At 34.8% G+C, this 27,909-nt stretch overlaps 2 protein-coding genes across 2 annotated transcripts; both read right to left on the reverse strand.

The window, feature by feature from the left end:
* Window positions 1-5,360: 5,360 nt before the first annotated feature.
* LOC128218045 (heat shock 70 kDa protein 12A-like) lies at window positions 5,361-14,701 on the reverse strand. The gene is made up of 9 exons (XM_052925564.1): window positions 14,622-14,701; window positions 11,243-11,378; window positions 10,890-11,038; window positions 10,175-10,254; window positions 9,226-9,367; window positions 8,698-8,848; window positions 8,202-8,336; window positions 6,932-7,140; window positions 5,361-6,667 (listed from the first exon to the last, which is right to left on the reverse strand). The coding sequence occupies exons 1-9, from the start codon at window positions 14,622-14,624 to the stop codon at window positions 5,939-5,941; spliced, it is 1,734 nt and encodes a 577-aa protein (XP_052781524.1). The 5' UTR covers window positions 14,625-14,701; the 3' UTR covers window positions 5,361-5,938.
* A 3,385-nt stretch (window positions 14,702-18,086) lies between these two features.
* LOC128216124 (heat shock 70 kDa protein 12A-like) lies at window positions 18,087-27,085 on the reverse strand. Its single transcript, XM_052922711.1, has 9 exons — window positions 27,014-27,085; window positions 23,215-23,350; window positions 22,759-22,907; window positions 22,120-22,199; window positions 21,009-21,150; window positions 20,398-20,548; window positions 19,712-19,846; window positions 19,239-19,447; window positions 18,087-18,809 (listed from the first exon to the last, which is right to left on the reverse strand). Exons 1-9 carry the CDS (start codon window positions 27,083-27,085, stop codon window positions 18,087-18,089), a joined length of 1,797 nt encoding a protein of 598 aa, XP_052778671.1.
* Between the last annotated feature and the right edge of the window lie 824 nt (window positions 27,086-27,909).

The following is a 27,909-nucleotide window of genomic DNA, read 5'->3' on the forward strand; positions in this document are numbered from 1 at the left end:
CCAACATCTAATTCTTAAATCGACGATAAAACTTTTTGAATATAAAATAGCAATGTATATATATATATATATATATATATATATATATATATATATATATATATATATATATATATATATATATATATCTTGTGCTTACAACTTTCACTCTCCCTTCTCATTGGTTAATGAAACGCACCTAGTGAATATACATTTGTATATTTATGAAAAGGCGACCTTAATTTCATCGTTTCTATTCGTGTCATTTTCGTTTAAAGATTAATAATTTAAAGTCATGCTTTTCTCAAAGTTGTATTGAAAGTCAATAGAAATGACAAAACTTTCACTGGTGAAACTGGAACACAATAGGATAGGAACATAATCGTGACAAATATAAATAAAAAACAACATAGAAAAGAAGGAAAGGAATCATGTTGACAGTTAAAATCAACTTGCCCAACAAACTTTGAAATAAATACACTGAATGATTTTATTTAAGAATTTTTAGAAAGTGGACGGTCATGTTTAAAGCTATAAAAAGCTTTATCAAATTCCCACTGTTTCATTCACAAATGACTCAATCAAAAAACGCATTGACAGACAATCGATTTGCGCACAGTGTGCACTTTTTGAATTCAATACTTTGGCTGGGAACCCATGCATTCGTTGTTCAAAATATGTATTAAAAAAGTTAGGCGTAGCCATTTTTTTCCGATTTCCTGACCGACCACATTTTTTGAATTCACCTCGAAAATTTGTACTTCCGCCGGTCATTTTGTTCTCACCTTTATTTTTTTCTCATTATACCCAAAAGGATTGATCTTTCAGTACTTTCTTGCACTGTAAAGAGGTGTAGTGTTTTATGAATCTTTTCAGTTAACGTTGACTCAGACGACAGGGCGACAATTTCCAGTGTGAAAATGATATTCAGATAAAGTATAAATTAGTATATACATTATTTAAAAAATCCTGATCTTCACACCCTACTCATTTTTTTGTGAAAATCAAAACCAAATTATTTGTTTGGCCTGATGGGAGAAACCACAATTTGTTTTATTTAAGAGTTGCTATTTACGCCATCGTCCCAACTTATTAAGTATTCAACATTTAAATCCGTCAGGTGTGAGTTTTGTGTCAAAATGGGAGACTGTAAACGTTTCTGTAAAATAGTTTCTGTGTTTCTTATCTTAGTGGACATCGCAGTTGGTTGGCTGAAATTCTATGAACTATTTCTCGAAATTGATGAAATTCAGAAAAATAGCACATTGCATGGTTTGGAGATACCTTGTCGAAATATAAATGCATATTGGAAATGGACAATTCCGTTAGAATCTCTTGGAACTTTTCTCAATTTTGTGGAGATTTACTACGTATCTCGCCATACCAAAGAACGGCAAGAAGAGAAATTCAAACGTATGTTCAGCTTGATTGTAGCAATTTACATACTTTCCGTTTTTCCTTCGTCTAGCATCGAAATTGCGTACAGGACAAATTGCGTATGTGCGGCACCTATAACCCTTACTGGATGGAGGAAAAACGTCACAGATATATTCAGAGTGCTCCTCAGCGGAGTAGGAGTCGTCATCCTACAGTTGATTTTGCAGTTCGCGAACATCTTCGCTCGTCTAAGAAAGACTTGCAAGCTTTGCGACACTGCCTGTTTGTGTTGCGAAGTAGATGACAACAACGAAGATAGAGGCTGCTACATTTTCTTCAGTGTGATCCTGTTTCTTGTGTATCTTGCTTTCTTTACTGCAGAAATTATCCTTATTGCGTGTGGATAATTAGTTCGGGAATATTTACCAGAGGAGCTTAATATGTTGTGTAATGTAAAAAAAAACACTAAACAAATGATATACACGAAGTAGGTCAATATTTGTTCTACTCTGCTAACTACGAACGATTGAGCCTTTTATTTATTGGTTGTTATTTTGGTTACCATGCTTGATGCCAATTGTCGACCGTTGCTAAACTTTCTCAACACAAGTATACGAAGAAACACTCTTGACAAGAAATGAACACTAGTAATGTTTGGGAATGGATTTTAATTTTATAACATTCAAACAACTGTTCATTTGTCAAATATATATTTACAGAAAATAATTATGTTCATGGTGATTTATTTTTGTACTTCGAACAAAATATGATATATGTAACATTTAAAATGTTGCTCTTAAAATACTTGGACAATAAATTTTAACATTTTGTTTATTATGATATTAACACTTCTTTTAGATTTATAAAAATGTTTTGAAATTAACCGTGTATTATTATGCACTAGTAGTTATGCTGGAAATAAAAAATTAACTAGAGTTGTCAAATTTGGCCTCTTCTGTGCGTCAGAAATTTTAATATCGCTATTTTATATTATACAATATAGCAAGAGAACCATGGTATGTTCTTTCACTTTCTTTAAAGTCGTAGATCCGTCGGATCGGAATAAGGTGCTGATATCTTTGACCGTCAATCCGCGTGTCTAAGGTTCGATCGCAGCCTCAAAATAAATGTATTTGAACTTTTTTTCCGGGATGGACTTTAAACGGAGCCCTCGTGTCAGTTCCTTTAATTACCTCTGGCAAGCTTCGAAGAACAGGCTAGCGCTAACCGGGGATAAAGTATTTTGTGTACTTAGCCCCACATTCTAAAATAACTGATATCATCATAGGGGCCGACGTCCATATTCAATTAACGTATACATACATCCACGCGGCAGACGCACAGCCTAACGACTTAACGTTAAAATCTTGGCAGCCAGTGTAATAACAAATGACTGACTAAAGAATAAATGTCATCGATCAATGCAAAAGAAATATTAAAAATAGACACAATGAAATCCATGAAACACTCGGAGTTTTGTAATGAAATGCATTTAGTGTAATACTTCGTAGTTCATCTACCACGGTCTCAAGTGTTATTGTATTGCTATCTTATGCTATTTTGCGTTATCATATATCTTGACTCGAATTCAAATTTTTATATAAAATCGACATTTTGTAAAAACACACAAACTAATTTTTAATCTGAACCAGGAAGTAATCTTTTCCGTGTTAAAACAAATGTGAAGAACAATATAATTATCATCTTATTTAACTAATATTTTCCGATCTCTTTACATAATCACTTCATATCATCAATTGCTATAGTGAAGAAACATGGCGATATTGAACTCATTATTTGTCGTGGCTGCGTTCGTCTTTGGGACAACTTACATTGATTACGCGTTTTCTTTCCGATATGACTCGCTCAGAGAGCACACCAATTCTTTCAGAAGGTGATGGAAAACTATTACCAATTAAAGCAACGACAAACCTTTCACTTGACCCAAATGGCAATTTCAAATCTTTCGAATTTGAGGCCGACGACAGGTATGACATTAAATCACCTGACGACAGGCACGAAGGGTAGAGATTTTATATCAACACAAGGTAGAGATGCTACCGTAGTTTGGGTTCAGAGGAGAGGCGCAACCGTTGCGTTATTTCAATATCGAAGAGAAATAAGAACACCAAAATGTAAAAACTGAATAAAAATAATGCCAAATAAGTCAGGGGAGGACTCCCTTAGCAGCCCCCGCCGCATTCTCCATCCCCTTAATATTTAAACTAAAAATTCCAAAAAGGAGATTTGTAACAAAATATGTAATAACTCTACCCGCTCTCTGGGATGACAATGCCAATGAGTTCATGGGAAGGATGGACGAAGAAGTATCGTATTTCCCTTTTCACTAAATACTACTAGTCATGATACCATATTTTATATAATTAAAAAGCATATTGAACGTCAAACAATACCATGCAAAGCGCGTTGCATCAACCAAACCTAATTATTGCTTTTTAAGTGCGATGTCAGGGTGATCGAAGATAGGTTCATTAGATTGAGTGCGTAAATTAACATTGTTTTCGAAATCACACGAACTGTTTGTATAGTAATACTTATATAGATGTCTACGAGAAGAATTGGATGGCACGCTGAAGGAAATCCACAAGACAAATGTTGGGCAATTGGATGGCAACCATCTCAAATTCCGAGAATATATTTTTGGTGCAAAGGTTATTAATGCCCTTCAAGCTAAAGAAATTTGTGAATATAATTATGACCTTGGCTTTAACTTCACTCCGAAGGACAGAGTAACGTTAAAACTATCGGCACATTTTAGAAAGCTTTGTGAGAAATACACCGAAAAGCAATTGAATCACACAGGATACAACGGCTTAGGTGGTTTTCAATGTTCAATAACCATGAAGACATACCCTGCGCCCAAAATTATGAAATAGATAACTCTATGAACGAAATTCGGGGTATTTCCTTAACAGCCGCCATTAAGCACGTTACGACATTTGCAGCGAATGTTAATTAATCTGAAAGAAAAGTCAATCTTCATTGCAGAACAAAGTTTAAAATAGCAGTTTTATGGGTTTTAGTCAAGCATTAAGATTTCACATTGGTCCAAGGAACTAGCTATTTTGCATGCATAAATAATTGCGTCGATTTTTTCCCCATTAGGACGATATAGAGTGACATTGACCCGTGTCCATACCTCAAAGGCCAAGGACACACGAAACATTTAAAGGTTAGGGTACACATGCTTGTGCCCGCGCTATAACGTACATTTGCATTGATGTTATACCATACAACTTGGTACAAATGTCGTCCTCATTCAGACTGTGTGCAGTGACCTTGACCCGTATCCGTATCTCCAAGGTCAACGTCACACGAGACATTTAAATGTCAGAGAACACTTGCTTGTGCCCCCGCTTAAACTTACTTATGCATTGATGGATACCATATAGCTTGGTTAAAATGCTTTCCTCATTGAGACCATGTGCAGTAACCTTGACGCGGGTCAAAACCTCGAAGGTCAAGGTCACACGAGACATTTAAAGGTCAGAGTAGTAATGCATGTGTTCGCTCTATAACTTACATTTGCATTGATGGATTACCATATTATTTGGTTCAACAGCTGTTCTCATAAAAACGATGTGCAGTGACCTTAACCCGGGTCCATATATCAAAGGTCAAGGTCACACGAGACATTTAAATGTCAGAGTACACAATTTAAAGTGTTTGTTAATTGAAAGTGTTAAAACAAGTTGCACATATTGATACTTTGCGCACTCTGCTGGGCATTATCATTAGTGAAACCAAGTTTAATATCTTAATAAACAATGGACACTATTGTGATAATATATTTATATCATGTGTTCATGTGTTTTCTCTTCAAATGCACTAAAACAATACTATACACACGCATATATATATATATATATATATATATATATATATATATATATATATATATATATATATATATATATATATATATATATATATATATATATATATCACTTTATCGAAAAACTTGTTATTTCATCGATGTAATAATACTCATTTCCCTTCCTTTTGAGGCCAATAAAACCTTGCCATTGATCTTATCTACACTACACACAATCTGAATTATTGTCACAATTTTTACAAGTATTATTTTATAACATGTTCATATTTCCAAGAAAGTTTAGGTTACCACTCAAACAACTTGTATTTCCTATTTTCCCACTCTTGACTAATGGTAGTATACAATTTCGGTCAGATTTAACGTACCAGTCAGGTTCAGAGAAAAACTTTTATAAAAACAACGGTGGGGGATATAGCCGCGCTTTGGACTGCCTTGTTAAGAAAATAAAGATTCAATGATTAAAAGGTACACTAAAAGATCGCCTTATGATTTGTGAGTGTGTCTACAAGAACAAACCATAATTTAAACACTGATTTTCCGCCCAACTACAATGACTGCTAACATATTGTGTTAAAAAGAACATAAGATATAATGTTGAACCTAATGTCACTAACGTATGATATCAATATATGTATTTAATACCATTCTTATGATCTTAGACTACCATGTTACATTTCAGCAAAATAGTTTATGTATTTAGATATTTGACTCTATGCCTAAATTTCGTCATACAAACGCAACATAAGACAAAAAGTCAATCGGAATATGCGATACTTTTCCAGTGGCTTTCTCGGTACATTCGACGTCTATTTCGGTCCCTCCAAATATCATTCTTACTAAAACCTCGCGCCCACCTCCAGTACCAGTCATTGAAATGTCACATTGCCCAACCTTTCGGCATCCAGGATCAGTAACTAGTAGTGGAGTTTTATTTTCTGTCGCGAATACCTCTATTTGCACAGTTGACGTGTGACTAGGTTTTGTGAAGTATGTTTCTTCAGACTGGGCCTCTCCGACTTTCAGCGACTGTCCCGCCACAACATGCCTATCAAAGAAATTCTGACATCTATCAACACCGTCAGTGTCAGTGAATCTAGCTGATTCTGGATGGTTGATAGGATCAAACTCAGGATGCAATGCAATTCCATACGTATATTTGCTTATTCGCTCGGTAATATTTCTGGGCTCATGTCCAAACATCACGGCTCCCTTAAGAACTGCCAGACCAGCTTCATCAGGAACGATTATCTTTAATGTTGGAAACGTTTGTTTAACTGCCTTGTTGAGCATTTTCGATTCAGAAAACCCACCAACCATCAAAATTGCTTCTACGCCTCTGTTTTCATTTTTTCTCAAAACATCTTTCACAAGTGCTATGGTTCTTTCGGTAGACTCTTTAAAAAAGCTTCGAGCAACTATTGGATCAATTTTCAGTTTATCCCCAGTCAAGAACACCTTTAAAAAAGCAAAAACGCAAATAGGGAGTGTTGTTTGCATAACAATTTTACTCGTTTAGGTTGATAACTTCAATTTAGTACGTTTCTTGATAAATAATAGGTGTCAGTCGGTAAACTTCAAATTGATTCGTCTGTATTTGTTGATATAGTAATTTCTTGTTATTCATGGAAAATCAAACACAAGCGTTTCATTTTCTAAAATGTAAGTCACGTGCAGAAAATAATATTGGTTACAAAAGGATAACAAGCTGCAATACCATACCGAATTTGTATAGGTTGACTTTTTCACCACTTTATTGAAGTCTTTGTGTAGGCGTTTCTTAACAGTTGTAAAAAAGGCAAGTGGGATGCTCATGACCATTTTAGTATCCTTGTCGGGATCAATCTCTCTCTTCTTAACCTCAAACCGTCTAAGAAGTTCTATATAATCATCCAAGTGATCTTCTTTAAACTTTTTGACGACACTTTTATCTAAAATGGACACTTTATATTTAGAGATGCAACCATGTATTTTTAAAGTGTAAGTTATATATAAAAAGTAAAAAAAAAACACGTAATGTTTCAAAAGAAAACGTTTCATATTTAAACGTTTCTGCGTCAACTGATATTTATCAGTAGATAAATAAACACGCATAGAAAGGAAGTGACGCCAACGTCATACGCTGATGAATGACAGCACGTGCCAAAGCAGCAAAACTAATGACATTGATAAAACATTCATATGAAATAGGACCAAAAATATGAACGTAGAGGTAATATGTAAGTGGTTTGATAGCCTATTAGAGGGTGTGTAATAACAAACATAGTAATAGACATACATAGTAAATTATAACATATATGTGACCCTATTAAATATCATAAAGAAATGTATTATTGAGGATATCCGGAATCATAGACTTAAGTTTTGGTATCGAAAATGTCCTTTGAATAAACGGCCTAGCTTATTATTAATTACATCTATTGAGAGAAAAGAGGTATAAAACTTATGATCTTAAGACGCAAAGTGTGTGTGGGTCGGGTTAACATGTGAAAGTGAATTGATGAAACATTTTCATATAAAAAATGTTTGCATTTACTGTACGAGAATCATTTTGATTAGTTTGCCGGACATATGTTTAATTACATTTGTTGCATGTAACAACCTAAGGAAAATTTGGTTTATGAGCTAAAGTAGGCTTAACATAATGTAAATAACTGACACTTCATTTATCTGACAATTTCAAAAGGTCCCACTATTTATGTACTGTACCAATGTTTGGTAATAATGAATTTAAGCATACAGTAAAGTTTATAACTGAATTATTTTTTTTTGTAGTAAAGAAGGGGTAATCCTGTGATATATTGAAGTTTTGCATATGAAATAGAAACTTATTTGTATTTGTTATTTCTTTTTGAAATTAACGTGTTCTTTTTATTGTGTATTAGTTCTTAGCATTTTATGTATTTTATGTTTTATGCTGAATTAATTATTAAAATTTGTTCCATTACATTCGAAAAAATATACACAATCGAATATTATAGAACTGAAATACCTGTCAAACAAGCTAGGAAACTTTCAAAGGAATCATCGACCTTAGTCCCACCCCAAGCGCCACCACTCGCCTTGTACAGCTCTTTGACGCCACCAGATGGCGTTACTTCGTGCACCGTTATGTCGATGGTTCCTCCTGTTCATTGCAAAAACTCTATTCCATATATTGTTATGTGTAAACATGAATTAAGGTACACGTGAGAAGGGTTAATATAACTGACGGTTTATGTGGGATGGGTTATCGACACAGACAAACGTAAGGTAATGAAGAGGACGATTTATGTCAGAAGAATAAGCTTGAAAAATCGGATTTGTATGAAAGGTTAGCACAAAGTCAGATAAAGGGTATACAACGATTTACGGAAGGACAACTAGCGAAAAATTGTAGTTTAGAACAACAAACTGATTTGATAGGAGCAAGTACGGTTTGTTCACACGAACGTCTCTGTATTTCATGCAAAGTTCACCATAACTGATATTCCAAAAATGCAACAAACCTCCAGCATCAAGTACAAGATATTGTCTTCCAGCTCGCAGAGATGCCAGGGAGAACTGATCCCCACACTTTTCAACCGGAAGATGACGACAGAAAAGTGAAGCAGCTTCCGGCTCAAGTGCAATGGTGAGCATATCCGGTTCTATTCCCGCCTGTATATCAATTAAGTATTAACAATTCATCAAGTACGTCTTATGCCAGGAAGGGGTATTCTCCGGAATAATCATATTCCAAAAGTATGGAACCAGCATACTAAGTTTGATTGAAAGAATTTAATAACAACGATGGCACCATTTTATTTGTTTTCACAAATGGATACCAACGCGTATATTTACCCCCAAAAAGGTCACAAAACTTCAAAATACGTTTGTATCAGCCAGTTTGTTTTATTTACTTTATTCCCCGAAAAAAAACATGTTTGCAAAATAAATGTAAGTCGGTTTATCCGTTGAATAGATATGCGGTTAATAGATGATGTGTTCCTCTTTGAACACAAAATTGAAACTTTACTGGTATTTTATCATACTACCTCTTCGGCAGCTTCCCGCATGAACTGTTTTGCTGCATTGTCCCAAATGGCAGGAACTGTCAAAACCCAGTGTATTTCGTCAGGTAACACGGTGTCCGCTATTCGGTCATTAGAAACAACCCATAGGTCTTCCTTGAGATATCTTTTTAAACACAACAGCATACTTGCAAATATACAGTTAATATAATAAAAAACCCACTTTATTCTAATTGGATGAATTGTGCTGTATAATATGACATATAACTTGCGGTTGAAATATACTTGAATGTTCTGCATCCTCCAAATTAGATCGATATCAAAATGGAAACTTTAAGAACAATACTACAATAAAAACTACAGGGACAAGCCCAGTAGTCAAACATTCAAAAATAATCCCTGTAAAGAGACAAAAGGCAAAGGCCTTATGGCATAACACTAGAGAGACAAACGTATACACACTACATACAACAATTAGGAAAAGCAACAGAAAGAACATATTACACACTCATAAAAATAGCTTTACCGAGTGGTCGGACGGTCAGTGCAATACGAGGCTACTGGAACAAGAATCTACTGGGGGCTTAAACAGTTTGTACGGCCATATCCTCACACTTGTCTCAATATTTATTCATTATTACAACAAAGAAGTAGATACACACACGTATAAACACCACATACACCAATCCAAACATCACAAACATACTACACACGCATCATAATATTTTAAATAATGGGATTACTGCCTTATTTTCCGACATTACAGATTGGGGGCAGGAATCTACTGAGTGCTTAAACTAGTGAATGGTTATTTCACATTTGCCCCGACAAGTTAGTTTGAGAACAGTAACCATTTTATCATTTTTTAAAGTCATTCAGAGATATGATATAAACATAATGCAAAATATACCTTGATAGAATAGGTGTATGTCTAGTGTGTTAATATGTTACCTTACAAAGGAGAAACCCTTACTTTATGGACAACGCAAAAACGGTTCTTGCCAATAACTTCCGACCGTTTTCATCTTCCAACATCGAATTTCGATTGAGCTTCTGAAAAGAAAAATGAGTGAATGTACAGGCAATGATGTAAATTGTTCTTCGTCTTTTAGTGTAAATTTTGAAAACCACTCGTATTGTTGTCATTGTATAAGTGTTCCGAGTACCTGTCGATTTAAAATAAAATAGAACCCATATTGCTGTATTATTAGCTAATTGTTACATCCCAGTGTCTTGTCTGATCCATTTTCATGCTGGTATGTGTGTTAATCTGGGACTATCTTAAAAATTTGATGGAGACCTTATAGCAAATGAATCTTGATTTTTGAATCTTTATCTTTGAAACTTAAGCTTTCTCTGTGTCACTGTGTGCAGACTACTATGCTTAGTTTTGGCATTACTGGATACACTTGCTACCTATTCCGCTGCTCGTTATTTTTTTGGAATGGTTAAAAACTGATATTCGATATTTGGTTTGTGTTTCGCAAATTAATAATTTGATTCTTTTCTGTTTTTTTGTTACACTTAGTACCATGCTTTTCAGTATTTTCGAAATACGAACCAAACTAAAAAGTTAATTGAATTTAAAAATCGTACAAATCACCAAATTAATGATAATGTTCAAAAACATTAAATGTAAACACTAAAAAGTATGTGTTACTACACACACATGTCAAGGAAAGTTATACCTGTTTCCATAACATCATTTTAAACCTTCTGAAGAAGTACCAGTCTTTATTTTCGTCTTCTTCAATAAGTTCTGCGTATTTGGCTTCAGCATCAAAACCAAACGAATGTAATGTTTTCCCATCAGGCTTGATCAGGACACAAGTAGGGCCTGAAAATAATAATGTTGTTACGTTGTGTTGCTGAATATTCGATAAAAGGGCATTGCAAATTTAACCGAAGGTCCATTATGTATGCATGCACTTTCATTTCTTTTATTACTTCAACCTACATCGAACTCCAGTCAATGTTTTTTGAATGAGCTTAAAGCTGTCTACATCTGAAACGCTTAGATAATATTCAAAATAAAGTGTACCTTTTGAAGATTCGTGTCCTTGCCATTGTTTTGCGGAGACTTTAGTTGGGTCGTTAGCGTAGTCATACCTGAACGAGAACGCCCAGCTTGAATAAGTAGTCCCGAAATCAATGGCGGCTACCAACAGGTGGTTCGACTATAGAAAATAAGATAAACTAATTTGAAATCTCCAAAATGATTGATGAAATGGTTGTGTGATTGATTCATTTCCGAATTATTGCCGTTGTTGGGAATCACAAATGGTTCAAACAATTTCCATATAAAATTTGAACAGAAATCCGAAAACCATTAGTCCGAGAAGAAAATATACACCCGAAGTGTTAAAGCCCATTTTACATTCAACCTACTGTGATTTTGTATGGAATTAGCGAGGCTGAAACAGAGGGGGTCGATATATGATTGGAACAGGTGGATATGAAAGTTGCATGGAAGAGTTCAAATATATTACGACCACCGCACGAAATAGCAAACAACATTTATTAACTGTTTTACATAAGAAATTTCAAAGACGTTATGCGACAAATCGAACACCTAGAATAAAGAAGAATATCCAAACTCAAAAAAAAAAAATATCTATATATATCCAGTTATTTTCATTTGTATATATAATTTAATCCGCATGAAATATCTAATACAATTTATGAGCACTATTTAAAATCAACATCACTTTCAGAATAATGTTCACAGAAAGCTAAGATGTAATCCTCAACTATAAATTATCTATCAAACATTTTATCAATGTCCGTACACTGGTGAACAATTTTTTAAGGAAACTTCAATTTTATCAAAGACTAATGATGCGAATGAGTTTCTCATGTGTATCAAATAAGAATGTTCCAGAACATATTGAAAAAATCAATAACTTTCTCTAATGTTTTAATCTGTTTTCTTAAACTGCTATTCGTGGTATAAACAAAAAATGCTAAATTTTATTAACAAATCATGATAAATTAGGAAAATAATTCATACTACAGATGGTTTTTTAAATATACATGTTATAGAAACGAATATTGAGAATTATTGAAGCAAATACTTTAAGTATCAATATTAAAGATAAACATATTTTAAGTGTGTGTAATAAACCGTGGGGAGTGTATTCACTAAAGTAAAAGATAAATGAATATGAAGAAGTCGAATAAACTTCAAAATGTTGAGAACAAAACAAGACACATTTTCTTTAATGATGAGTCATTTTTTTCCAGCTGTGTTAAACTTCTTAAAAATGTAACACGCTGGTTGTTCAACACAATTTTGTTCTCTTCTATCAATTAACCAGATGCATCATCGTCACTGGGATCTACAGCCAACTTAAAATAGTTGTCGACGTCTGGTGTCAAGAGAACTTGTGTACTCATAAATATTGCTTTCAGTCTGTCAAAGTCATTTTGACAGTTGTCATTTCAAATGAACTTAGATCTTTTCATAGGCCAATTTGACAAAGTTTTATCAAATACTGACAAGTTATTAACGATTTCTGGTAATAACCAGTAGCATGACAAAATAGCATCAGTTGTCTTAAACATGTCTTAAACGGCACTGGAAAATTAGAAATAGCTTTTACCTTGGCAATGATAGGTTTGACTTGACCCTGTTCCACAACATATCCAAAAATGTTACATTAGCATGACAAGGTTCACTTGTCATTGTACAAGCGTTTATATATAGGTTACAAATAAGATAAAAGAAAAGGATTCATTTAGTCATTATTAATAAACATAACTGATGTATTATACAAATGTGTCATGTAGTTTAAAAATCTGATTAATTTGCAAAATGGTTAAATGCAGCATCTAATAAAAGGAATTCTTCATGAAATGGCATTTCACATAGGAGATTATGAAAAGATCAAGTACACTTAAAGTATATGTCTATATTGATACTAAAGAATCAGTGATGTTTGCTTACATTTTCTCAATTGCAGCAGTAGTTCAGATTAAAATATAACAATGGACTACCAGCTTTAATAAACAAATACATGAAATACCGAAACAATGGTACATATTAGATTAAAGATATTAATCATTGAACTCTTTAATGAGAATCAATATTTTATGAAGCTCCATGCATCATTTCTATGACAAGTTGAAATTGACTATAAATTCCTTAAGTGTCAGCGTGAGAAAAACGGACGATGCCATTAAATTTTATTCAAAGAGATTTTTTGGTATTTTGTTTAAGCAAGTTTATTTTCTTGTCAGTTTATTTTTGTTTTTAAATTATTCAGATATATTGTGCCATTATTACTTGCATATTATTGCAATTATGTTCGCATTTTTCTGCGGTATTCGTTGACCGTTTTGTATGAAGTAAAGAGTAACACCCCTGAATTCAGAATAAACCTACCTCTTAACGTGTTGCACGTGTTTTATTGATTTGCCACGGAAGTAACTTATAAATATTTTGTACTATTTTGTTGAATATTTACCATGTAACTTGTTGGACCGATTTAATAAAATATGTCATTAACTCTGCCTTTTAAAAATGATACAAACAATTTTATTAAAATGAATTGTGGAAGTTCAATTTTTTTATGAAAAAATACCTCCAATCTGACAGCTGTGCGGGAAAATGACGTCACTTTATTGCATTATGGGACAGTTTGGTAAAATTTACCCGGGTAAACTTTTACCCTAACCTGGTAACTTTACCGCCTTGGTAATGACTTTTATATAAACGCATTTACCGCCATGGTTATATTACCACGGAATTTACCGGTGGTTTTACTTACCGAGGTAATTATTTATCATTGTTTATACAATTGGATGCATGTGTTACAAAGGATGACATCTTGTTAGATCGATTTATAGGCGAAACTAGCAAAAACCCTTTTAGAATATCAAAGTTTGTCACATATTTTGCTCTTCCATTTTGTCTATGCAATCATAAATACTCTGTAGGGGAAATGAGTCACATATTTCGCTATACGGTTATCTGTGCATATTCGTTATTGCATTAACTTGATTAGATTAAGTTATTATCCAACACTTGTTTATCTTTGCCTAAAGCCCTTTCAAACACAGTTGTATTTTCAGGATCATGTGTTTGTTTCCTGCATTAATTTGTGACTTTGACGAGAATGAATTATATATATTGCAAAATATATAGAAAAAAACAGCTTTTTATCTGATTCTTAAATGTCAACAATCCTACTACATTAAATGAGATGAGATTCGATGCCCAAAAGACAATCTCAATTTAAAAAATATTACATTTCTGAGAGCATATTTACTTCCTTGTTTTTAAAATAATCATATCATGTTCTTGTTTTCTTTTGTCAGGGTTAACAATAATTCAATTATGTTAATACCTAACTATAAGACTATAAACGTTTTATCGCGAAATAAAGATATTTAAAACAATATAATGTAATATTACTTACCATTTCGACAACTAACTTTCCGAACTAAATACGAGTCTTGTCATGTTATTCAATGGAGACAATTTACATCGAGGTTAAGGTAATGCGATATCATATAAAACAAGTGTGCGTTATCTTAAAATAGCTAATATATATATATTGTACTTTAGTATGTAAACTTGATTATGTGTGTAACAATGAAATGTATATGTTTAAAATATGACTAATCGTTAATAAAAAATGCATGTTAAAGAGAGAGGATCTCAAATCGTTGTTTATTTTTCGTTTTTAGATGACGAGTTTAATAAATTTGATGTAAAATGAATACGAGTTTGAGATTCTATTTATCACATAACTCATTTTTGGCCAAAATCTAGTTTCTTCAATACACATAATCCGCGTCCTTGTAAAATTTTACTTTATGTGTTAAACTGCTGCTACATCCGCAGGAAGGAAAATAGTCCCACATAAAAACAGTTTATTTACAACAAAAAACATTTTCAAAGTTTTCGTTTAAAAAAGAAAGAAAAAAAAGCTTCTTTATCAACTGCAACGGGATGTGAATACTATTTTATACTAACCTACAATAATTAAAGTGACACTCTTATTTAAAAAAAGTTAAAACACATGTATAACAAACATCAATTTTGATAAACCTTTAACTACTTACTAAATAATGCATTTATGGAAAAAATAATTACTGCTAACAAGATTATAACCGTGTATTTAATACCTGAAAACGCAAAAATATTAAATGAAAGCTAAAAGATTTACTGCGGTCTACTATAGTCTCAAAAAGTAGAAATACTGTGTTTTATGCTCATTTCTTTCAAATTAAACTCGGTATCCTGTATAATAACCATTGTTTTCGACATTTATTTATCCTTTTAGGAATATTAAAATAATATTATTAATTGTGGCTTATCTTATTTGGGAGTAAGAGCGCATATTTAAGTTATTTTAAGAAGAATTTTTCAGGTTCTCTTCTAGGCAAGCATTGTTTATATAAACATATACTTGTTGTAATTGAAGAACTGAGCTTATTCCAGAACGCATTCACATCCAGGCGCTGTTGTGTAAAAGAAATGAAATAGTGTAATGTGAGTTAAAAGCCATGAGCAATGTATACAAGATTGCGCTTTTTCAATTCTCGTAAAAATATAGGATGGAAGGTTTTCCATATTTTCGCTATTTGAAAATATCTGTAAAAAATAACATAACAAGACTTTGTTTGTTTGATGGTCTTAATCATTCGGCCACAAACGCATTTATTGTCAAAGAACTGTATCGTGTAATGTATCGCACTGCGCGCGTTCACGTTTGTTTTCCACAAAGAAACATGCTAAAGTAAGAGAAACAATAAAATTATATTTTGATAAACGCCTTTTTTCAAACGGTGAGTTTATCAGGATAGTTTAAAGACACTTGATTCAACAGCGTAAACATACATAACACTAAGAAAAACAGAAGCACATGTACAATCTAGAGAAAAGGATATGAACGAAAAATAAACTGACTTTAAAAGGTCTTCTCCAAACCTTAGCAAAAGTATATAGTTAGTGACGGACATGTACAGTGTACAGCTTACAGTGAAGATGACACGATGATATTGATATTGTAGTGTTATCTAAGTTAATTGTTAAACATGATTTTGCTTTATTTAATATTATTAAATATTTATAGAGAAATTATTTACAGACGACGTACACTGACAATATAGTTGTTAAAATTTAAACATTTTTGTGTAATAAACAATGTTAAAGTTATCTTAGTTTATTTTCAATAATCGAATACAGAAGTCGTTGATTCTGCTCGAGAATAGAATGAGAAAGTTAAAGAAGAAGAAAGGGGAAGAAGTAGGAAGTAGGGTAGGGAGGAAATGAAATATTTCCAGTGTCAAATATTCTACTGAGTCCTGATTAATTATGTTGAATATCACATATTTACAGAAAGGAGACAATTCAGGGTGGGGGTGGCTAAAAGTAGTTGGATGTGACTCTTCAATGCCTATCAAATCTTTTGACATTTGAATAAAGAGGTGAACTGCATCGAACAAAGTCAAGTCTTATTTTGCTCTTCTGTTAGGGCAGTTTCACCGTACAGTAAATTGCGAAGCGAAGTCTCCTTTGATTAGATTAAAGAAGACATATAGGAATATAATGATACGTTGTCTCCTGAGTTCCACACGAGCAGAGGGATGAGGGAACAATATTTTTAATTCAAAGCTGATGGTTCAATGAAATGCATTTATTCTGTAAGAGAGTGCGAATGACCTGTTATCGACTTTTTCCATAATTAAACAGATTATTTGGTTTTGGATTATCTGACTTAAAGTAAATTGCCAATTCCCTTCATCAGAAAGAAAAATAAGTGTTTGTGAGATTCAACAAACGGGATATCAGTGTCAAACATGTGCACAGGCGGATGAATGGGTTTGTTCCGATTCCCAGGGGTGACCATTGATTCAGATATATTAGGATTGGACTTTACAAGCCACTTATCAGTCCTAATAGATTGTTGTTGATGTCTGTCAGTAGTTTTAAAGCTTGAGTCTGGGGGGGGGGGAACTATAACAAATAGACTTGTATCACGTATTTAATATATCGCCAATATAAACAAGAAACAAAAGAGGGCCCAAAATTGAGCCCTGAGGAACTCCAGCTTCGATTGATTTTAATGCTAAAGTGGCTCCCGGAATTACCACACATTGGCGCCTATTTTCTAAGTAGTTGGTGACCACAATGGCTTTAAACTGAATTTTAAGGAAATGCATGGTTGTCATATACGTGAAACGCTAGAATTGCATTTTTCCAATCTAGAGTGTTTACATTGAAATGTATATGGAATAAATTAAAACTGATTAGTAAATGTTATGCTCATAAAAACGAAATTCAAACTAGCTCGAAATAAAGAAACATAATTCAATTAAAAGCCGCTTGTTCACCAAACCGTCCGTCAATGGGAATCATAAAACCACACAAAACGGTAAAACAATCAATCATTTTAAAGAAAAGGAAATATAAAACAACGCTTTAAGATCGCTCATTTAAGTGATTTACTATCAAAATAGTTATGCTTTGGAACAAAATGGAACCCGCGAAAAATCAAGTTGCATTCGAATACACGTTTACAAAATTTATTGTCGAAAGGATGACATGAAATTGAGCCGACTTGGCATTACAATGATCTCTGGCAAAGCGTCTGATCACGTTCACAGAGAGATCCGATCTTACATTGGAAACGAAATATTAAAACGAACTGCTTGTTCATTTTCACAAATGCTTAGAAGAAATATGCATTGTATACCTTGAATACCCCCATCGTTTTGTGTTCAAATGCAATTTAACAAAGTTAACGTTCTGAAATGATAAGTATTTGCTTGTCTCATACAGTAAACATGTTAGCAAAATTTATATTCTTTTAAAAATTCGTAATAACGTGTTATCAGAAATAAGATGACGATAGTACCACTTGCACACACAGAGGCTAACATATATATGACAAAAAGTCAATCTTTATATGCGATACATTTCCAGTTGCTTTCTCGGTGCACTCGACGTCTATTTCCGTGCCACCAAATATCATCCTTACTAAGATAGGTCGCCCGCCTCCGGTTCCAGCCATTTCGAGGGTATATTTTCCAACTTGTCTGCATCCAGGATCAGTCACAAGAACTGGAAATTTATTTTCGGTTGCAAATACCTCAATTAGCACAGTTGACGTGTGGCTTGGTCTTGTGACGTATGTTTCTTCAGACTGGGCCTCTCCGACTCTCAGCGACTGTCCGGCTAGTACATGTTTATCAAAGAAGTATTGACATTTATCTATTCCATCAATGTCAGTGAATATTGCTGATTCTGGATGTTTGGTAGAGTCAAAAGCAGGATGAGTTAAAATGCCATACGTATATTTGCTTATTCGCTCGGTAATTCCTCTGGGATCATGTCCAAACATCACGGCTCCCTTGAGAATTGCCAGACCAGCCTCATCAGGGACGATCAACTTTAATCCAGGAAAAGTTTGTTTAACTGCCTTGTTGAGCATTTTCGACTCAGAAAACCCGCCAACCATTAAAATGGCTTCCACGCCACAGTTTTCACGTTTTCCCAAAATATCTTTGACATGTTCTATCGTGCTATCGATGGATTCTTTAAAAAAGCTTCGAGCAACTGTGGCGTCGATTTTCAGTTTATCTCCAGACAAGGTCACCTATTGGAATAGAGGAAAACTTATAACGAGTACTTCTTTGCGTTACATTTAAAATGCTACAGATAGTTTTCTTTAAGTAAAATTATTTTTGTATGAAAAAAAATATCAAAGGAGCATACATTGAGGGAATTGAAATTGATAAATTAGCATGTGTTGCCATCTTATTCCATGTTAATTATTTTGAAATCGAAGAGAAGCGTTTTCTTCTCTAAAATATGAATCAAGTGCAGAATAAATTATTAGTTATAACGAGCATCTATACCATAAAGAATATGAAAAGGATGACTTTTACACCATTTATTAAAGTGTTATGTAGTTTAAATTGGAATTGATCAGTTTGTATATTGTTTCATGGTTATGAGTGGAAAATCAAAGGCTCAAGTATAATTCACAATATAATTTGAGAAAAAAGGGTAACAGATGCCATACCGAATTCGAATAAGATGTCTTCTTGACTGCTTTATTAAAGTCTTTGTGTAGTCCTTTCTTTACAGTTGTTAAAAAGGCAAGTGGGATGCTCATGACGAGTTTTGTATCCATGTCGGGATCAATTTCTCTCTTCTTAACCTCGAACCGTCTAAGAAGTTCTGTATAATCATCTAAGTGATGTTCTTTGAATTTTTTGACGACACATTTATCTAAAAATCAAGAACACGTATTCATAAGATGAGTAACGCATATAAAACTGACATTTTTTGTATTAATTACTTTTACATAAATACCTATTTACGCAAATTTAAATATATCCCTTTTAATAATATTGATTATCTATTATTTTTGTGTGTTCTGTTCTAATAAGTGGTTTAACTGAGCAAGTTTGTTTCTTGAAAAATCCTTAAAGGATTTCAAATACACATTTAAACACGTACGTTTTTATTTATTTATTAATATCTTAAAAATACCTGTCAAACAAACTAAGAACTCTTCAAAGGAATCATCTACTTTTGTCCCACCCCAAGCACCACCACTCGCCTTGTACAGTTCTTTGACGCCACCAGATGCCGTAATTTCGTGCACCGTTATGTCGACAGTTCCTCCTATTTATGAAAGTAATTTTATACTATAGAATAATGTAAACATGAAGTACGATACACGTTAGAAGGGTTATTATAATTACGGTTAAAAGTAGAAGGGTTATCGAAAAAGGACGGTTATTTTGGAATGGTTTTGTTATGTAAAAAAACATTTTATATGGTAAGTTTAACCTCAAAGGGCGATTTTCGTGAGAAGCTTATTTATATGCAGGACGATTTATGTGAGAGGGGTTAACGTAAAGGTTCGGAACCGTATGTTAATATAAAGGATCGGATATTTATGAAAGGTAATCGTCAAAGATCGGATATTTAATATGAAAGGTAAGCGTCAAGGATCGGATCAGTATGAAGGGTTGGCTTAAATGATCGAATGTATTTGAAAGGATTGTATACATATCAATTTTTGGCGTAAAGGATCGGCTATGAATGAAAGATTAGCTTAAAGGATTCGATTCGTCGTAAGAAGTAGAAGCGTAAATAATGGTTTACGGTAGGACGATTGGCAAATAAGAATATTTAGAATATTTATATATTAATATTTTTTATAAACAAACCTCCGGCATCAAGTACAAGGTACTGTCTTCCAGCTCGCAGTGAAGCCAGGGAGAACTGATCCCCACTCTTTTCAACCGGAAGATGACGACAAAAAAGGGAAGCAGCTTCCGGCTCAAGTGCAATGGTGAGCATATCCGATTCTATTCCCGCCTGTGTATCAATTAATTAACAAGTATTTATCAAATTGGTTTGGAAGGGGTATTCTTCGGATGCACATCTTTACCGTAGTAAGGCAACGGTAGTCTCAGTTTGATTGAAACTTGTTAATATCAGCGTGGCTCTTTTTCACAGTGCTTCCAAACTAATACCTGTTATGCAGCTGTTGATACCCATCAAACGGACTCAAGTTAAGCTGTATCGTGTGTATCAGATTAAGTTCCAATCAGGCTAGTCTTGTTAATAATAAAATTAATATTTAAAAACATGTTTGTTTTATGCCCACATCAGTTAAGATGGGCATGCATGTTTGCAATAATGATACAATTTATGTCGGTCTGTTTATCGGATGGTGCGTAGGACGTTAGATCATTTCTTCTCCGAACTATTACTGTAATTTAAAAAAAAATTGACCAAGGACACAGAATTATCACTGTTATGCTACCAGTACTACCTCTTCTGCAGCTTCCCGCATGAACTGTTTTGCTGCATTGTTCCAAATTGCAGGTACTGTCAAAACCCAGTGTATTTCGTTTGGTAACACGGCGTCCGCTATTCGGTCATTAGAAACAACCCATAGGTCTTCCTTCAGATACCTATTTTAACAAAACAACAACAACAATCATGTTGCTATCGAGACATCCTACAGTTTAATCACATGTTTTCCTTGTTTCCAGTTAAAATTATTCATCACGTATTATTCTGAATAGCATATATGTAATAAAACAATATCACCCTGCATGTTTGTATTCAATTCAATTAGAAACATTGCTTACTTGGTAGAAGTATAGCAATACATACATTAGGATCTTATTTTGTTTTACATAAATTTATGCATTTATTTGAATGAAGAAGTTAATTTAAACATTTAAATCATAAGAGGAATTTATATTTCCTATTGATTTAACCCCCCCCCCAAACAAACAACAATCAGTACGTTTTGTATTTAAACAATAAATGCGTCACGAACATATAATGATGTCATCTTACCGGTTGTGACGTCACTCTTTTCATTAAAAGTATAGAGTTTATGTTGTGAAATCATCTCAGTATTCACTCTACATATAAGCGAACTTTAAAGCGCTTGGAATATGTATTTGTTTTAAATTCTTCCGGGTACTACATTTCTGCAATGCATGTAGCGCTGGAAATGGCATTGCTTTTTGTGTAGGGCTAATCATGAGCGCAGTTCTTTTTATTTTTGTTTTAACTGGGAAAAAGTGATAAAATGAATCCAACACTCTTATTATATAACTCACAAATGTATTCAGCACCTCTTTGAATTTTGTGAGTCAGCTCGACTTTGTATTATATGAAAACTCGCTCAGAATCCTCTATATAACAATTGTTCTGAATTATTAACCAGTGTCAATTTTGCTCTATATAGTTTGATATAGTATAATTTGATATTCGGTATCTTCTAAAATAGATTATGAGCATTACAAACTATCTAGCCCGTAATATTATGTGAAAATTAACCTAATGCAATATATACCTAGATGTGATAGGTGTTTGCCTGGTTTAAAAGTATGCACCTTATAAATCGACGAGTGACAAAAACTTACTTTATTGACAACGCAAAAACGGTCATTGCCAATAATTTCCGACCATTTTCATCTTCCAACAACGAATTGCGATTGAGTTTCTGAAATAAAAGTGTACAGGCAGTGATGATTTTAACCTTCATCTTTAAGTGTAAATCTTGAAAAACCATCGTCTTGTTTTGATTGTATTACTGTTTTGAAAACCTATCCACATTTTTAAAAAAAAATGTATCTTGTTGTATTATAAGCTAATTGTTTCATTTCAGTATTGTTTAATCCCTTGCCACCCAAGTGTATTCTCTGATAGAAGATGTGATGGAGCCCTTAAAGCAAACCTATCTTGATACCTAAATCTATATCTTTGAAAATGCTCAGTCTTCAACACCTTTAGATACCCACGTGCGACCCATTTCATTACTCTCGATTCAGCCTAGGGATGGAGCCTTTCGAAATATGTCAGACATTAATATCCGACGATGTTGGATAGACTGTAAGTTTAAATCATGACTATTTACCCTTTTTCCATAACTATATCTTCGTTTGGAAAAATTAATATGCTGACCAACATCAAAAAAACTCACCAACATGAAAGAATAATTATTTTCATATATACACTATTCATTATGTCAAGCTAATCAAACTGTTAAAGGAGAGTTGTACCTGTTTCCATAACATCATTTTAAACCTTCTAAAGAAGAACCAGTCTTTATTTTCGTCTTCTTCAATAAGTTCTGCGTATTTGGCTTCCGCATCAAAACCGAACGAATGTAATGTTTTCCCATCAGGTTTGATCAGAACACAAGTAGGGCCTAAACATTAAATAAGAGTGCATTAAAAAATAAACCCCATGGTTTATTTTTTTTTATTTGAATCTTCAAGATATAATGTTTGAAAAGCAAAAACACATCATGATACAACCATGGTAACATTGTTATCAATTTTAAGTCATTATTTGACTCAATGTTCCCAGCGTAGGATGGAAAGCCAACAACATACACATGCATGTTTTCTTTTATTACTTTAAACTATATCGAAATCCAGCCCATGTGTTTTAAAGAAAGTACTCATAACTGTCTTCATCTTAATAACTAAGATAACATTCAAAATAAGGTTTACCCTTTGTAGACTCGTGTCCTTGCCACTGTTTTGCGGAGACTTTAGTTGGGTCGCTATCATAGTCAAACCTAAACGAGAACGCCCAACTTGAATACGTTGTCCCGAAGTCAATGGCTGCCACTAAAAGATGCTTCGGCTATAGGAAAACAAAATAATATAATCTGAAATATCTAATGTTATTCATGAAATTATTTAATGCTTGATGATGTATGTAGCCGTATAGAAGGAAAAGAGGAATGGTAGAACCATTTTCCGCATAAATTGAAAACCAGAACCTTTAGTCCGTGAAGAAAACATCCAAATTAAAGAAAATTATAACTGCCTTCTTAAAACCCGTTTTCCATACAACCTATAGTTTGGTCGTACGTCAGAGGGGGCTGGCAAAAGTTTTTTTAAAACTGGTAAATTTGAAAATCTCGTAGTACAAAAATGTGTTTAACGACAGAGTAGAAAAAGAAAAATAGTTCAAATAGCTGCAAAACCTTGCGACTATCATAAGATATAACTATTGCCCTATGATTAACCCACGACGATCGCATAAAGAAGGTTCGATGGTGAAACGCTGATAGTATTATGGTGGACTTGTCGCGGAATCGTAGGAATATCGATGCACATTCATAAAAGCGTCGGATGACCTATAGTGGAACCAACAATCGTACGAAAATCGTAGGTATATTGTAACACAGTCGAAGGGCTTCTTTGTGCAATACGACGAAAGTCCAGTCTTAAAAAACATCGTGAGTGTGCGTGTGCCTGTGTGCGTGTACGTGTGGGCGTGTATCTACGGGTGTATGTGCGTGTGTGCGTTTATAAACGTTTGTATGCAGGTTCGTGCATTTGTGTGTGGTTTTATGTGCGTGAGTGTGTCGTTGTATGTGTGTTTGTGCGAGTGCGTGTGGGTGTGTGGTCGTGTGGTCGTGTACATGTGGCCGTATGGGTATGTGTGAGTGTATGTGTGTGTGGTTGTGTGTGCGTGTGCGTTTGTCCTTGAGCGTGTGGACGTGTGGGTGTGAACAAGTGGGCGTGTGGTTGTATGTGCATGTGCGTTTGTTCATGTATGTGTGGTCTTGAAGTCGTGTGCGTTCGTGTCGGGTTATATGCGCGTGGGTGTGTGGGCGTGTGGGTGTGTATATGTGGGCGGGTGGGTGTGTGTGCGTATGTGCGTGTGGCTGTATGTGTGTGTTGACGTGTGGGCGTGTGCGTGTGTGTATGTGCGTGTGTGCGTGTTGTCGCATGTGCGTTGCGTTTGTGTGTATGTGCGTGTGGACGCGTTGTAGTATTTGCGGGTGCGTTTGTGTGTATGTGCGTGTGGGCGTGTTGTAGTATGTGGGTTTGCGTTTGTGTGTATGTGCGTGTGGGCGTGTTGTAGTATGTGCGTTTGCGTTTGTGTGAACGTGCGCGTGGGCGTGTTGTAGTATTTGCGGGTGCGTTTGTGTGAATGTGCGTTTGGGCTTGTTGTAGTATGTGCGTTTGCGTCTGTGTGTATGTGGGCATGGGCGTGTTGTAGCATGTGCGTTTACGTTTGTGTGTATGTGCGTGTGGGCGTGTTGTAGTATGTGCGTTTGCGTTTGTGTGTATGTGCGTGTGGGCGTGTTGTTGTATTTGCGTTTGTGTGTATGTGCGTATGGGCGTGTTGTAGTATGTGCGTTGCGTTTGTGTGTATGTGCGTGTGGGCGTGTTGTAGTGTGTGCGTTGCGTTTGTGTGTATGTGCGTGTGGGCGTGTTGTAGTATGTGCGTTTGCGTTTGTGTGTATGTGCGTGTGGGCGTGTTGAAGTATTTGCGGGTGCGTTTGTGAGTATGTGCGTGTGGGATTGTTGTAGTATGTGCGTTTGTGTTTGTGTGTATGTGCGTATGGGCGTGTTGTAGTATGTGCGTTTGCGTTTGTGTGTATGTGCGTGTGGGCGTGTTGTAGTATGTGCGTTTGCGTTTGTGTGTATGTGCGTGTTGGCGTGTTGTTGTATGTGCGTTTGCGTCTGTGTGTATGTGCGTGTGGGCGTGTTGTAGTATTTGCGGGTGCGTTTGTGTGTATGTGCGTGTGGGCGTGTTGTAGTATGTGGGTTTGCGTTTGTGTGTATGTGCGTGTGGGCGTGTTTTAGTATGTGCGTTTGCGTTTGTGTGTATGTGCGTGTGGGATTGTTGTAGTATGTGCGTTTGTGTTTGTGTGTATGTGCGTATGGGCGTGTTGTAGTATGTGCGTTTGCGTTTGTGTGTATGTGCGTGTGGGCGTGTTGTAGTATGTGCGTTTGCGTTTGTGTGTATGTGCGTGTTGGCGTGTTGTTGTATGTGCGTTTGCGTCTGTGTGTATGTGCGTGTGGGCGTGTTGTAGTATTTGCGGGTGCGTTTGTGTGTATGTGCGTGTGGGCGTGTTGTAGTATGTGGGTTTGCGTTTGTGTGTATGTGCGTGTGGGCGTGTTGTAGTATGTGCGTTTGCGTTTGTGTGTATGTGCGTGTGGGCGTGTTTTAGTATGTGCGTTTGCGATTGTGTGTATGTCCGTGTGGGCGTGATGTAGTATGTGCTTTTGCGTCTGTGTTTATGTGCGTATGGGCGTGTTGTAGTATGTGCGTTTGCGTTTGTGTGCATGTGCGTGTGGGCGTGTTGTTGTATGTGCGTTTGCGTCTGTATGTATGTGCGTGTGGGCGTGTTGTAGTATGTGCGTTTACGTTTGTGTGTATGTGCATGTAGGCGTGTTGATCACAAGCATATATTCATCAATGTCGAAGCGCTGTATCGAGTACTTTAAAGCATAAGAGAAACAGTAAAATTATACATGTATTTGATAACTCATGATTGTTTAAGGTGTTATTTTCAGTAATAAGTATTCGTAGATCTTTGCCAAGTTTGTTTAATTTGATCAATTACAACTTGTTTGACCAGTTAGTCCAATGGTTTTGTAGTGTGCGTGTAGTGTTATTTCATACACGAATAACCAGATTCATCCAAAATTGATTGCACATGTTTTTAACCATTTGGAGGCGTATTATGTGGATAAAGACATACACAACTTAGTTTGTCATCATTATCTGTGAGTCATTGGTGATTTAAATAGCATATGAAATGCATGTCATGTTAAATATGACTTGTATCTTTATAATGTATGTTAAAATCTTAAGTTACATAAATTTCAGTAAGGCCAAAAAAAAATTTGTTTGTTAAGGGTAACGTTCTCAAAATTTCTAGGTAGGGTAGGTAGGGATTTTTTTTATATATATTTTTTTTTTCAAAATCTGTCGTAAGTTCAGAGTGTTTCCTTGCACATGGCAGTCTTTCCTACATTACTGTCATTCCCTGACTTTGTTTTATCATATAAACAATAGTTCCGATCGTCCAATTCGCATTTATCCACCCTTCGTAACTCTCTATTTGCTAACGAATATTTTTTTGCTCAGAAACGGAAAAAATAGTTAGTGTCGGCGCATGTTCGGTTACCCGAAAGAGACATATTTTTTTAGGCCTAATAAAGGAAAACAGACCTTGATGCGTTTTTCAAAATGAAGTGTGTAGTTCATATGTTATACGGACTAGAACTGATATTAAAATCGGCGTAGTTGACCTGATCCACGTGCCTCAGAAATTTCATTTAAAATTACACGTTTTGTTATAGTTATTAATCGCTCCGCGGTGTGTTAAATACCGTAACACACGATATAACACCAGAACCATGAACATGACAAATGCAATCCGTTTTCTCGAAAACGGACGTGTACCACCTGTCGGATTGGAGGTCTGATTAGAAGTACGTTGTTATAAACCCATGGGTAGCAGGTTAGAATACACGCTTCAAAACTTTACCGTTTTACATTAAACAGGGATTGGGGAGGGGTGTGTGCCACAACTTTGTGCACGTTACAGAACATGGTAACTCTAACCATGGTTATATGCATTTGCCTCATAACCTTACATTACTGATACTTTCACTGGGGTCGGCTTCAATTGATAATTCGCCACGTACGCACACCTTTTTGTGTTCTTGCGGAAGTTCGCATTGAGTCATTTCAAAACACATGATGTATGTCTTTTGAATTGCTATGTGTCTACGATAAATAGACAGAACACCACTAAATGATAATTAATAAACATCTAATGCAACCGTTCACAAAAAGTTCATTTAGTAGAAGAGGAAAATAAAAAAGACCCTGATCCGGACATGACTCCGTCATACTCCAACATCTTCAACATTGGGAATTTAGGTGTGTTGTCATCCCAGAGAACAAAAATCAGTAACATGAAAGCAGACAGATAGTTAAATGATGGAATATAGTTAAGGGCGTTTGGGGCGCTTTAGCGTCTCTTTGCTATCATTTATAACCGTAAGGTGTATCTAAAAATGATATAAGAATGTATATAAGGACTTAATATTCTTGATCTATTCATAGTAAAATGACGAAGAGCTAAATATAGACAGTTGTGTTTGATAATTAAAGTCATTTTACCTGATAGACCTATCGATCATGTGTAAAAGATGATACAGATATAGTTTGAAGTTCAATGTACAATTGATACTTCACATATTTTTGAATTTCATCTATCATTGTGAAAAGGATGAATATTTCACAACTATTTGATACATGTCAAACATTCGGTTATTTTTGCACTCACACGTGTATCACCTTGTCATTCTTTCGTTGACACATTTTCATCCTACCTTTGAACATTTTTATTGGATATACGTGAATCTGTTGCATCCTATGCCTCA

Source organism: Mya arenaria, chromosome 14 (assembly GCF_026914265.1).
Source record: "Mya arenaria isolate MELC-2E11 chromosome 14, ASM2691426v1".
Classification (NCBI taxonomy): domain Eukaryota; kingdom Metazoa; phylum Mollusca; class Bivalvia; order Myida; family Myidae; genus Mya; species Mya arenaria.